Here is a 14,732-nt window from a genome sequence, read left to right as displayed (position 1 = left end):
CCAAGATACATATACTTCAAAAGCACAGACAGAAGTGGACAGTGCTACTCAAAGCAACTCTTTCTATGACCATACACACTCCCTTCTAATTTTCAGGTGCTAAAAGCTATATCTCAAAAAGGTGTTGTGCTCCTTGTAAGAGATTTCTAACCAACAAACAATAAGACTCTGCAACGTTTCCAATTAGTTCATTTTTTTTTTTAATGATATGGGGCAATTCTTAGAGCAGACATTGTGCAGCTACAGTAACTACCAAATAAAGAGGTCTATTGGTGTGGTCTTGGAATCCCAAATTGAAATGTAAATTCGAGTCAAGGTAACTAACCAAAAACTCAAGAGTATCTGAATATGCATACTATGTTTTTACTTCAATTTTGCAATACTTCTTGAGGAACTTGGAAAAAGTGAAGTTGGTAGAACAGTATCACCAAGATTACAAAAACTGGAAGGAAATAATACACTGCAACGGTGATTCTCATTAAGTTATTTCATCACAGTAAATATTTAAAAAAGTGTCAATGTGTTTTAAAAAGTGTTGAATCCTCCCCCCAAATATTTGAAGAGAGATAAACCTTTTTCCTTAGTCAAAATGGTTTTTTAAAAAAAGTTTCTCAAAACAACAGCAATAATCAAAAAACATGAATTGTATTTTCTTTAATCCATAATATCTCTAGTGCTGAAGGGCCATCCATGTAAAAAGCAGATTCTTTGGGGACATTAGTCAATTAACTTAAGAAAACCCAGTTTTACGAGGATTTATCCTTCCTGCTGCGAGGCGAGTCTGCTCCATTTGAGGTCACTGTTCCATTTATTCCATTTTCTAGAAAAAAAGGAAGAAAACACTTTTCAAATACAGCAAGACCTTTATATTTTATTACATTTTTGTGGGTCCTACACAAACAGCTTTTAACTTCTTTTCTGTTGTACCTTCTTTGTTAAACCTCTTAATTATCATTCAGAGCTTAGCAGTATAATGAAGTTTTTTCAAACTGCAATATCTAAACTTTACTACAATAAATTCCAATTTCCTGATGTGGCAAGACACTGAAATCTGTCCATTATATACATCTAGACTGAAAATGAAGACCAGTTATGATATTTTAGAAGACATTCTGTGAAAAAGTAAAGTACAACTTGAAGATGACATGGCTCTGTAAAATTTTGGAGACACAGTATATACAGAGTTCTCTGCTACAAGTCTTAATTATTTATGCCACCTACCTCATAATTCTTGCTAAAATTATTCTCCTTTGCTTATCTTTACAAGCATTCGATAAATAGAGGAAATCCTTTATACACAGATACACTCACATATTTTAAAGCATATACTTTAACATACAAAATCCATTTACTTTATGATGAAGATATTTACATAGATAAGACAGACAGAAGTCAAACACCAGTTCAGATTTGCAACGATTATGTCTATGTGGAAAGAGTTCAAGATCAGGCACCTATCTAAGAACACAAAGGTACTTGAGATTATAGTTTGTGCTTAGATTTAGCTGCTTGTTATTTCTTATTTATACTATAGTCTCATCGGTTTTTTTGGTAGTTTTTTACTAATAAGATATAAAATTGTTAATTTTTGTTATAAAGTTTTTTTAAGGTTAAACTATTTAATTAAGAAATTATACTTAAATTCTTTTCATTTTTAATCTAATAACTAATTAGTCAAAGTGCGCAATGCAGACTTTTTTGTCTAATTACAAAATACCATTTAAACTTAAGAAGAAGAAGGAAGAAGAAGGTAAAGAAGGACTAGCTTATGCTTTGCTTTACAATTCTACCTTGTTCTATATATATATTATTTTATTTTATTTTAAAACGTCAAACTCTAAGTTTTTTACCTTGTGATATTACACTCTTCTAATTAACTACGCACTCATAATCCTAGTGTTATCAATTAATTTTGGAAGCCTTCTCCATAGCTTCAGGTCCAATGTAGTGCTCTCCTGGGAGTTAGAGTGTGTCAGCACAGAAAGTCTAAAATTCTCAGCATCCAGAACTCCAACACTCCCTTTATTCAGTTTCACCACAACCAAGGAAACAGATGTTGCCTGACAGTAACTATATTTATAAAACAGATCTAAAGAGCACAGTGCATAGCCAGCTACAATGCTTACAGCCTAACATCTCTGCTCAGACTCCTATCATGCTGACTTCAAGCAACAGCTGCTGGTTTTTTGGGTGCTTTTAAACAATTATTATATATATATATTTATATATTTTTACAAAGGACTGGGTAAACTTATTTTTTCCATCCACAGAACTGCTGAAGGTCACTAGAGTATGGACAGTCTACAAAAACAGCTGCTGGCCTCCCTCTTTCTCCCATGACACCCAAATGCTCCCATTTATGCAAACAAGCAACAAAAAAATGCAACAATGACAACCACACATGAGCATGAGACCAGACACAGGCCCAAAGAGTCAAAGTCTGTTTGACCACAGATCTGGCTGTAAATGACACCACCATTTTAAGCCTACATAAGGTGGTCTTTGGATATTTCTGAAAATGTTTGAATTATTTTTAAAAAAAGAAACTTACATACAATTAATTAGATCCAAGCCAGCTAACTGAAATAAAATTTTCTTAAACAGTTTAGGTAAAACAACAAAGAACATGAATCAGTACATGGCTGAATATCCCACCTACATCACCAGCAGGATTTTTTACTGTCATTTCTTGCTTTTGGCATAGACTAAAAGTAACACATTCAACCACACACACACAAAAAAAAAGTGTTTTAAAAAGTTCAATTGCATATATTACTCTTTCAAAAACACTGCTTTGCTGCACCCTGTGTAAGTGCTCTGAACAGACAATGTAACAGGAGTATTCAAAACAGAAGAATTTGAATGAACGGAGTTCTTTTATGTTCATTTAAAATAAGGAATAAAATTCTTCAGTGTTCAAGACAGGCATAGTTAAATTATTTTGTGAATTAAACCACAACTCCAATTAACTGACTTTTTCAATATTTGTTTATCACTTGCAAGTCTCCACTGAAGTTGGGTGAAACCCATCAAATTCACTAAATTACATGAATGAAATAGATTAAGAGATTCTAAAAAGCTATTACATTTCTGACTCCATGACCAAGGCAGATATTTTAAAATTATTTGACATAAAATACTTAAATTAAAAAAAAAACCACAACCCATAGTGAGAAGGCCATGAACATGAAGCTCTGATTAAACAGGACACTTATATAGGAAACTACCTTCACTCAATTAAAAAAAAATTCCAACTGAATTTTCAGATGAAAAGAAAAAACCCAACACTACACAAAAGCCAAGCTGTGATAATTTCAAATCATCTAAAGGGAGTGCAGCAGTACTCTAAAACACATAATTTTAATAAAAATAGAAACTTGGGAGAAATAAAAAAAAATTATTGAACTCTCACCACAAATCTCAGCTCTCAGTGCAAATGGTCTTGACACACACTACTTTCAGTATATCAAAAAGTGGAATAGATTGGTAACACATGTTTGGGAGCAAAGAATCATGCTGAAGAAAGCTTTTGAAACAACTTCTGCCATTTCAAAAGGGTGCAGAAGTTATTCAAGGTAGCAGTTAAATACACCGGAGTTGAACTGTTGGTGCAACAGATACACTGAAGTACAGGGAGTTAAATTTTTTTTTTAAAAAGAGTACATAATTTTTTCTCAGAGGAAAGAGCATTCTGTTCGTCTTTCATACCCTTTCCACAAAAAAGGTGTGACATAATTAAAAAGTCAAACCTGGACTCTGCAGTTCATTTCCAAAAGCTTCAACACAGGTTTAGAGTAGTAAGGTGTTATTACCTTTCCTTAAAGAACTACCAATTTCTGGTTTTTGTAAAAACAGTCCAACACAAAACTTTTTATTGGGTGGATCATCAAACTATCTCTTTGCTCTAAACCCTCAGAATTTTGTGGCAATGAAAAAGAAGCTTGAAATCCACAGCAAGAAAATTTAACAAATAAATGTCTAAGAGAAGAGATCTAAAATTGCATCTGTTCCCTTTATATAAGAGAACAAAACATAAGCATGACACATTTCGATCAAGTAATGACATTAAGGATAGTAAAAATATCATGCTGCATGAACTAAAAAAACTGCAGTAATTCCTTAATTTGGGCAGTTAGAAAGCCCAACAATATATAGCGGTTTTTCTTAAAAATCAATTCTTCCCACAGTAATATTCCCCAGTACTGCTTCTCTAGCTGAGTCATCTCACTCCTAAGTTAAACACAAAATGCTTCTTTAGCAACCTGGAGTTGGTTTTGAGAAGTCAAAGGAACAGAAAAACCAAAACTACAAACCTCTTTCTTTTCTGGAGGTTTTTCCTTTAGCTGATACAAACTTCTTTTTCACTGACTGAGGCTGAGAAGAAGAATGCTCTCTCCACCTCCGAAGCTGGAAATTAATGAACTTCCACATCATAAATGCTTGGGTCATGCAGATGGAGGCCAGCACACTGATTCTAGAAACAAATAATAGGTAAAGTTTTATCAATAAGTTTGCCTCATTATTCAAACAGAAAAGAAAAGTACAACACCTCAGGATTTTTTTTTCCACCCACTCCTCCTGGTAACATCCATTTTCTAAGCCAAGAGTTCACTTGCACAGGGCGACACTGGGCTTAAGCACAGATGATCAAAACCAGATAAAGAGTGATAGGGAAATCTCTGCCCATCAAAACTGACAAGTATTAGGTTTCTTTCCTACTATCTTTCTCAGAATTACTCTCATGCTGGTACTGGTAGTACCAGGTGAAAATGGTTTAAGACTGTCTTGCAGCTCAGAGTATCAGTTTTGCAAGGTAATGCTGACATTGTCAAAGTTTCAATAACTTCCTTTTCTGCAGTCATAAGAAGGCCAGGCGGTTGGATCATGCAGCAGCAATAGGAGCCATAATAAAGGCAGAGAAAGAGGCAGTAATCTGCAAATGAGACCAAAGCTGCTCTGGGCACAAATACCTTGACCTCTAAGATAGCAATTGTATTTAGAATTAAATTTACTAACTTTAAAACATTTGAAAGTAGTGTCTGTAATATATTCCTATTAATTCTGTTTGTTTGGTTTTGCCTTTTTTTTTTTTTTGGTTGCTTGGGTTTTTTTTTTAACAAAGAAAAGAAAGGTAACCAGTTACAGATTTCTCAGCTGTAGACTAAATTCAGTCAATTCATTTCACTGTGCCTTAAAAGTTTCTTACATAAGCTATTCCTATTGATCCCATTGGTTGCATGAAAACAATCATTCAGAATTACTGGCATTAGTACCATACCACGTACATTGTGTATTTAACATGGGTTTACAGCACATGCTTAAGAACTGCTCCAGGTTTACTATACCTAACAGCCAGGATATTAAAGTTCCCAGTACTGAAATTCAGCTGCTGATCTTCTGCTCTTGCCAGTCCAAAGCCAAATGTGAGGACTGAGAGAATCAAGGTGAGAAGCCTTCCCAAAACAAAAAGAACTGCCCACAGTGAAAATCTAGAAATAAAAACACCACAAACACTAAATGAACTTCCCATTCGAAACACATGCACTAACAATGCAAATGGTTGCCTTTCACCATGCAAATTTCTTTTAAATGTAAGAACTTACCTAAATACACGATTTTGCACCTATCTTAAATTCATCTTGTATTATGTTATGAAAACTGATTTCAACTCAGAGGAAAGTGCTTTGCAGTACTATTAGAACAAAAGCAAATTTTGAGTTCCTACAGAGCTGGCTATATTAGCAATCTATCCTGTTCCTTTCTCTACAAAATGTAAAAAAACCTCCCACATTAGTATACATTGAGAGATTTTATTTCATTTAATACTGCTATTAGTATTCACTTAAATAGGCTAAAACAAAGTAGAAAGTATACTGATGGTTTAGAAATATAAGTACTAACACTAGTCTGAACAACTGTAGTTGCTTAAGAAACACTGAACTCCCTTGTAATTTTGGTTTCTGGTTAGTTAAATGCAAAAGGCTCTAAGACAGAAATTACAAGAATTTTAAAGATAAAGACTCTTTACCCTTTCTGGTATTTTTCATCACTGAAGTAGAAAAGACGGGATACGTGGAAAAGAAATTCAACGAAGTAATGCAATACCAGAAGAACAAGTCCAAGGTGGGTCAGACTATCAAAACAAATAAAACAAACATTCAGACGTTTTGTTAGATTTTTAAGGCAAAGAATGGAGCCAGCAAAAGTTTACAATTGACTTACTTCAGAAGATAGGCTCCAGCAATATGAAAGAGGTAAAGTCCAATGTAGACAATCTGGCGAAAGATATCTTCCTATTTGGAAGAAAAAAGTGACCATGTGTTATACACAATGTTACACAGTACTGTACTATGTTATCTGTTATTACAAACTATTCCCTAGTCTTGGAAATTCTTCTTGGTGTATCAGCTACCTTAACATGCTCTGGTCTGGCACTGAATCACTCAGCCTGGAACATCTAATTTCACACATAACTTATTGCTCACTTACCAGTCATAGTCAGTATCTTACCTCAAGAAAAGGCATCAAACATGGAAAGATGCTTTAAAAAAGAATCCACTTTTATTTGTTATGACCACTGTGAATATATATAAGTTATTACATTTCTTATTTCGTACGTATTACTGTATCATCAGATCCTACAGTTCCACTTGTTTGCTGCCCATCAAATAGTCTGATTGCTACAGAATAAAATAATAGGCTACAAATCAAAATGAAAGGTTTTCCAAGTGTTGACATCAATTTTAAAAATTCAAGGCCATCCAAAATTCTGGCACACTGTTTCTGGCAGATACAGAGAATATTGTTACTAACCAGTCACGCTAAAGCACATGGTCCCACTTTAAGTCAGGCTTTAGTCAGCCCTATTAAACTGAACACTTCATGGAGATGAAATAATAAAGAGGAAGACACACAGCACATGGAAAGCAGATTGTTCCATCTGTGAACAAAAGAACTCCTGATGTATGCCAGACCACAATAAAAATCTCTTTTGGAGTGGTAGCAGAGTACATTCAGTTGTGCTTAAGAAAACTTCTTTTTGGAAAGATTCTCTAAACTTCAAGCAAGGATCTTTAGCTTTATCTTGTAAAAAGGGCCTAAAATTTTAATCTTACAAGAGCTACACTATATTATTCAATACTCAGTATCACATCCAACAAACCTACAGAATCAAACAATTATGACAACAGCAAACATCACACTCATAATGCACAAAGAGAAAGAAAACAGGTGGAGAAAGACCTACTCTAAATTATCTGAAAGAAAATGGAAAATTGGTTATTTCAGATAAAGACACAGTAAGTACATATGCTCGGTTTCTCCAAGCACAACCAGGACCAGCCTGTAACACTTTAACTTTACAACTGAGATAACATTGAAGCAGCCCATGCTGCCTGCTTAGACAAACTGTCAGAGACTGCAGACCTTGTGGAATAATGCATGAAGTATACATGACTATAGAGGAACCAGAACTGAGAAGTTCTTTTCTTGTTTATGTCAGCAAAACAGATAACTAGGCCTGAGTAAAAGCAGCCAGTTTGTTCAAGAGAAGGAATAAGGCAAGTAAGCCAAGATGGCAGAGATTAAGCTGTGGTTGAAGAAATATCAACTACACTAAAACAAATGAACTATCACTCTTTAAACTTCATGCAGAAGTCAGAGGGCACAATTTCAAGCAGTGACCAAGTAAAACACTACTATTCAACATACAGCACTTAGGCCACTTGTGACAGCTTTCTTGAAGTTATTTTAAGAAAAATCTCCACACTTGGCTATGAAGTCAAATTTGGAAAGTATCATTAGTACAATAAGAGAACATCAGCTGCAGTGCTTCTGCAAAATAGTATTTATACTGCATCTGAGCAGCGAAAAACCAGTGCATTTTGTTACTATTTAACTAAGCCTCTTCTAGGCTCCTGTACAAAGACCTGTGGTTATGCAACACCTATGTTTCATTTTCTTGAATAAAGCAGAACTGGCAACAGAGATGCAACCTAGTCATAGAACAACAACAGTCACAGAAGGCTTTAGGCTCAAAGATACCATTGTAGATCACCTAGTCCAACCTCTGTACCATGGACACCTATCACTTGATCAGGTTGCTCAAAGCCCCATCCAGCCTGACCTTGAACACTTCAAATGAAAATCAATTCACAACTTCTCTGTGTTCCAGTTTCTCACCATCTTCACCATAAAGAATTTCTTCACATCCACTCAACTTTTCAAAACCTTCTAAATCTACTCTAAACTCTTTCAAAAACACTGTTCCTTGTCACTACAGACCCCAATAAAAAGTCTCTCTCCATCTTTCTTATAAGCCCCTTTCAAACAGTGAGAGGCCACAATAAGTTCTCCCTGGAGCCTTCTCTTCTCCAGGTGGAACAACCCCAACTCTCTTAGCCTGCCTTCATGGAAGGGGTGCTCCAGCTCTCTGTTCATCTTCACGTCCCTCCTCTGGACCGCTCAAACCAATCCATACCTTTCTTGTGCTGGGGACCCCAGAGCTGGATGCAGCACTCCAGGGCATTCTCACCAGAGCACAGCAGAGGGGCAGAATCCCTTCCCTCAACCAGCTGGTCACTGCTTGTTACGCAGCCCAGGTGACACCTGTTTTTTTTGGGGTGCAAAGGTACATTGCCAGCTCATGTCCCATTTTCATCCACCCATTTAAATGCTATTTAAATCAAATCCCAGACTTTCATACTCCTTTGATGTATAGAGTTATTCACAGTTTACATTCTACACCTATATCATGATTCATGAAGCAACTGTGATTTCAATTCATACTATCAACTCTGAGAAACAACGAAAAAAAAAAACCCAAGAGTTAAAAAGAAAATCTCACAATCACTTGCTTGAGGGAAAATTCTTTCAGTGGATGAGAAACACTAGTGATTTTTATTTACACAACATATATTTAGCAATTTTACTGCAATTAGAATCTAACTGAAAAGAAAAAAAGCCACCTTGCTCTGGAGTTCCTCCCATTTACGTTTTGAACTTACTTTTTTAGTTTTCTGAAAGTACAGTTCAGGAAAAGCATGAAACCAGTATGCCAACTGTAAGATGTAGAAAAACTTCATTTGAAACCTGTACAATACAGCAAGAATTGAAGAATATTATTTATTATGAACAAACTTAAAACATTTCAAAAGCTTCTAGTGAACTCATTTTATCACTGTCTCTTAAAGAAATAAAAAATACAGATCCTTCCTGCCAGCCAAGTCTAAACTAATATCTTTAATAACAAAATCATTCAGACAAAGCTTGCAAAAATGGAATTCTTAAAGTAATAGTCTACATAAAAAGAATTGTATGCTACAAGTTGTTAAAGAATTGAGCCCACATAAATACACCCAAAACCACATTAGTGACTAATATAGTTTAACAAACTACTTATTCTACACAGATTGTACATGACACACCCTAGGCCTAAAACACTCCCTCCTCTCCCCAAGCAGTCCTCGAAGGAAGAGGCCTTACGGAATCAGAGTGTGCGGATAGTCCCTCCACAGAGAGGTTGGATCTGATATATAGTTCTCCTAAAAAAAAGAAAAGGACAAACCAAAAACCCAAATAAACACTCTAAGATGTTACTTTCTAGTCAGAAATAATGACTGGGTGTACATATATGCATTTATGTATATGCACATGGGTACACACAAAAACATATACATACACAAGTAAAAGCTGCAGATCCATAAATTTTCTTTTTTGAAAACCCCCAAGAAATCACAAATAAACAAAACCAAGCCAAACCAGAAAACAAATCCCCAAAACAAAAGACAGCTGCATGGGCTTAGGAAAATAAAAAGCAACAAAACAAATCAGGCAATTTTTCAAGATAGAACGTCCTTATGAGATGGAAATTATTCCAGGATTACTAGCCACAAGTGTTCTCTTGTAAACTGCTGACAAACTTTGAACTTAACTAAGAGAAATAAAGGTTTTCCAGTTTTTATGTTAAAATAAAGAAAGAAAGAAAAAAAAGGCACAGTCTTCCCTTTCTATGAGCTAAGCTTATATACATCCAGCCACAAAGAGTATGTCACCTAAAAGCACACAGAGACCTGAGGTTGCGGCAATCTGTCATATACCCATTCCCTAGGTTCCAGAATGCTATGTATGGTGTTTTCTAAACATTTATTTTATGTTAACAAAACAACACAAAAAAACCTACAGAGAATTAAATACCACAATAAAGTTAAATGGTTTTATCTTATTCAGTTTGACAGTAAATCTACTCAGGACTGAGCAACAGTAACACTACTTACTTTATACTCAGTTATGATTAAACAGAATCCTTAAACTTGTCCCCACTTTAAAAATAAAGACAGCTAAAACCAGAGAAATAAGCCAAAACCATATTTATCTTCAACATAAGTGAATTTTTTAAAGTCTCACAACAGAAACAGAAGAGAAAGCATACTTACAGAGACAAGAATACTCGTTCCCCAAACACAGGAGAAAAGGTAGAATGCACTAAGTTGCCCAGACTCATTGAACTTGCTATGCTTTGTTTTTGAAAAGTGCATTTTCCTGTTAATTTTCTGAAATGAAAATCCACTGTTATTCATATGCTGCAGTACTTCACATTTATTTGCTAACTGCATTAGAGTACCTAAAAGTTTTAATGTATGTTTTTACAGTTAAAAATTTTAATGCAGAAGTTTACTTCGAAGTTAATAGTCTTAAAGTCTAATTAAAACCCAACAATTATCTTGATGAAAGGGATTAACATTTTGTACTTACATCCAGTACATACTCCTGAATTATAGCATGTATGATTATTGCTACTAGCATGTAAAAGAAAATTGTAGCCAAGTCTTTGATGCCATAGTAATATAGAGAGATTGTTTCTGCAGATTGTTCTTCTGAAAGACAAAGAAAATTAACTGTTAGGCACCAATACAGTTTAATGGTTCATAAGTTTATTTTTCAGAGTGAAACCTTTCAGACAGAAGTAGCTTGTAGTCAGCTGAACAAATAAAAGTCAAATTAAATTGTCACCACGAACTAGGTCACTAGACTGTTTACAGTTACCTTCTCCATCAATTTGACTCTGGAAAGATGCTATAAAACTAAAAACTAAAGTGCACTTAGGAAGCTTACCCAAATACACTAAAAGTGGACAATAAAAATATGTTAAACTATCACCCCACTTTGACAATTAAAAATTATTGCCTGCAAAGCCAGAGTAAGAATTCATGCGAACTATCTACCAGTCAGATGGTGTTTCAGCACTAATGACGAATCCAGCAGAACACTGTCTCTAACTTAATTAGTTAAAAGAGTGTTTTCATAAAAATAAAGTGAAATCCTTGAAAGCTGGTCGTTATCTATTGAAATTGACAAGTTCCCTTCCCATCAGGTCTAGGAAGCATGGAACACTAATAATGTCTGATACACTGTCTTCTAACTAACCTCCTGCAAGATACATACCTGTGGCAGGAATGGTAACATTATACTGAAGTGTAACAAAAATGACGGCTGCTTTTGCTGTAATCTAAAAGAGAAAAAACCAAAAGTGCTGTAAATTCTGATGGAAATAAACTACATTAAACTGAAAACATTTGCCCATAGTTCTGGCACCCTTACCCAGAAAGTTTGTCTCCTCCCAAAAAACTGACCAATTGCCATTATCTCACAACTGCACCTGACTTTCCAAGGGCAGCACACATGGCGTGGTCTCTATAGGTTTGTTTACAGAATACTCAACCTGCCAAATGAAAGATCCTTGAAAATTTTACTTACATACAGCCTTTCCTGCAAATGAAAGCACATGCTACAATTCTGTCTTTAGTCCATACTTATTATTACATTAACACAATGTGTAATATCATGGAGTCCCTAGACTATGATGTATTCAGAGGTGGCTGAGAATAAACTTTATTTAAAAGTACTTTTCTTATTTGACAAAATTTGGAAGTCAGTTATCATATTCATAAATCTGTGGGTGATCCGAAAAATGTGGACAGGGAAGGAAAAAAGGCATAAACAACAGAAAACAATTTCAGGCCAGTGGGATACCAACTCAGTATAATTTCCATTCTTTTGACCCTGGGGATCCTTTGGCAAGAAGCATAAAACAAATTAAATTAAATTTAGCAGTAGTGGTACTACCCCTTCATGATGAGCTTTATGAAAAAACAGAATGAATAAAAACAGTTTGAAGAGAAGATGTTCTCCTAATGGCTTTCTTTGAGGAGTGGGGTGGGGACATTCTAAAATCCCCAGTATATAAGATGGAGTACAAGTTATTATTTGTCAATAAACAGAAGCTTATTTTTTACTATAACACATCTTCACTGAATCCCAACATGAATCAACATGCCCTAAATGAGAGGGAAAAGTAACTGTGTTTCACCATATTCATGATCAGATGGTTTCTCATTGCTGTAAAAAGCCAGCGTCTATGCGGTAATTAATAGGGCTGACAAAAAACCCAAGCTCCCTAAGTAATCCTGGAAGGGTATGTTGAGTGTCTGAAGATAATGACTAGGTTACTACTAGTATTAATTATTCACAGGAAGTGAGATGTTTAAAACCAGTGCTTTGTCAACAAGCTCTAGATTTTCTATGAAATCCTGAATACATGGCAGACTGTTCAGACCATGTAACTTCAGGGAATCCAACTAGTTTGCTCAAATTAGTGAAGTTGCCTTGGGCTCCCTATTCATCAAGGGAGCCCTCAGAGGACAATTCGAAACAGTACTCAATTCTAAACTGCCCTTTGAAGGCTCTGTCAGCTACTCTCAATACTGGAATTGTACAAGTCAGGCAGTGTACACACCTTACCATACCAACATTATCCACAGCAAGTGATTTCCTGTATCTGTATCAAAGCATTAAAGAAATTGCAACATACCACATCTGTACCAACAATGACACATGGCCTTTTTACACTGGGTTAGAAAACACAGTGGATTAAAAAAACCGGAAACAAAAGAATTCAGCACATTCAATCCCTCAAAACCTCTAAACCTACCAGTAACACTGTTAATACAGTAAGCCTGATGTAGGCACAAAAAGAAACAGTTTAGGTTTACCTCTTTGACTTCATTCCCCAGAAAATCACCATGTAACAGTGCTTTGGTGATTTCTGATAGCAAACCCAAAAACAACAGTGTAGCTGGTGTACCCTGTTTTCACTTTCTATCTATCTACTTCCTAACTCCAGTGGCCTTTAGTGCTGAGCTGCACCAACAGCTGGATGAAACCGTCGTGAAAACCAGCCCTATAACAAAAAGGTCCATAAGCCTTAACAAATGCCTGAAATAAATGTCTGAACAAATGCCTAAAATACCAGAAACATTTAGTCAACAGTGTCTTAATTTGATGATCAGCGACCTTAGATCACTGATAACATTTGGCAGTCACACAGGTAAGTTACCTTTCCAGCGCCAAAAGGCACGTTTTAAAGCATCTGCATTCAACATGGGGGCCCAGAGAGCGGAGGTCCTGCAGCAGGGCCGGCCCTCAGGCCGGAGGGAGAGCTCCTCCTCGCCGCATCTCCGAGGCGGGAGGAGGCGGCGGGGGAGCCCAGCCCAGCCGCACGGCGCCAGGAGCCGCCGGCAGCCCCGGGATGCTCCGCGGGCGGGGGCGCGGGCAGGGGGCCCCGAGCGGCGGCCGTAAGGACACGTCACCGCTGCTTTCCTTTCCTTTCCTTTCCCTTCCCTTCCCGCCGCGCCGCCCGCCGGGAGCCGTAGTGCCGGCGGGGCCGCGCACACAAAGACGGGGGGATCGGCTGTCGCGGCCGGGCCTCGCCCCCCGCCCCCTCCCCGCCGTGCCGCGCACTCCTCCCTCCCTCCCCGGCTGCCACGTAACCCCGCCGCCCGCAGGAACTCCCTCCGCCGCGGCGGGCAGCGCGCCGCCTCGCTCCCGGCCCCGCACGGCCTCCCGCCCGCGGCGGCGGGGAAGCGGCGCCCGGCCCTGGCGGTAGCCACGGCTGCGCCTGTCCAAGCCGAGCCGGGGAGAAACGGGGATGCGCTGCGGGGAGGGCGCCCGCAGTGATTCTCGGGCGGGGGGGTGGGCTCCTGTCCCCGCGTACAGCGGGTCGGGCGTGGGCTGGCGGGCAGGTGCGCCGGGAGGCGGCGGCGTTGGCCGGGGGCAGCCCGCACAGCCTCCCGTGCTGCCACGGCACTCCCGCGCCCTGTCTCTCTTCCAGCCTCCGGTGGAGTGGGAGGAAGCGGGAAGAGGACCCCCGGAGGGGGCGTCGGTGCCGCCTCACCTCGAACATGAGCCCCAGCAGGAAGATCATGGCCATGCAGGACACGATGTCCGCATGGTTCTGCACGATGAACTCGTGGCTCAGCACCGGCGGGTTCTTGTTGCTCTTCTTGCGGATCGCCATGGCGGGCCGGGAGCTGGGCGCCGCCGCCGCCGCCTCCCCGCTGCCAGCACAGCTCCTCTGGCCGCGGCCAGGAAGAGGCGGAGGGGAGGAGGCGGCCGCGCAGCCGGGGAATGGCAGCGCCGCCGCTCCGCTTCCCCCGCCCCGCCGCCAGCAGCGCCCCTGCCGGCCGGCGGCGCCTCCGCCCGCGCTCCGCCCGCCGGGGCGGCGAGGCCAGCGCCCGCCAATTCAAACCCACCAACCCGGGACGCGGCGTGGCCGGCGCTCGTCAGCACGGGCGAGCGGAGCGGGGCCGAGCCCTGTCGTGGCACCCGGGCAGCAGTGCTGGCAGTGCCGGCCGGATGCTCGCTGGCGGTAGCCCGAGGCCCGCGCTGTGCATCGG

At 39.1% G+C, this 14,732-nt stretch overlaps 1 protein-coding gene across 1 annotated transcript; it reads right to left on the bottom strand.

Annotated features, from left to right (window-relative positions):
- Nucleotides 1-341: 341 nt before the first annotated feature.
- Nucleotides 342-14,530, bottom strand: TRAM1 (translocation associated membrane protein 1). The gene is made up of 11 exons (XM_068186952.1): nt 14,231-14,530; nt 11,443-11,506; nt 10,753-10,874; nt 10,434-10,550; nt 9,484-9,542; nt 9,006-9,090; nt 6,223-6,293; nt 6,029-6,133; nt 5,346-5,489; nt 4,314-4,474; nt 342-820 (listed from the first exon to the last, which is right to left on the bottom strand). Exons 1-11 carry the CDS (start codon nt 14,351-14,353, stop codon nt 747-749), a joined length of 1,125 nt encoding a protein of 374 aa, XP_068043053.1. The 5' UTR covers nt 14,354-14,530; the 3' UTR covers nt 342-746.
- Between the last annotated feature and the right edge of the window lie 202 nt (nt 14,531-14,732).

The sequence above is a fragment of the Anomalospiza imberbis genome, chromosome 1 (genome assembly GCF_031753505.1).
Source record: "Anomalospiza imberbis isolate Cuckoo-Finch-1a 21T00152 chromosome 1, ASM3175350v1, whole genome shotgun sequence".
In the NCBI taxonomy this organism is placed as follows: Eukaryota; Metazoa; Chordata; class Aves; order Passeriformes; family Viduidae; genus Anomalospiza; species Anomalospiza imberbis.
The sequence above is the reverse complement of the archived record's forward strand: the minus strand, read 5'-3'. Positions and strand labels throughout refer to the sequence as shown.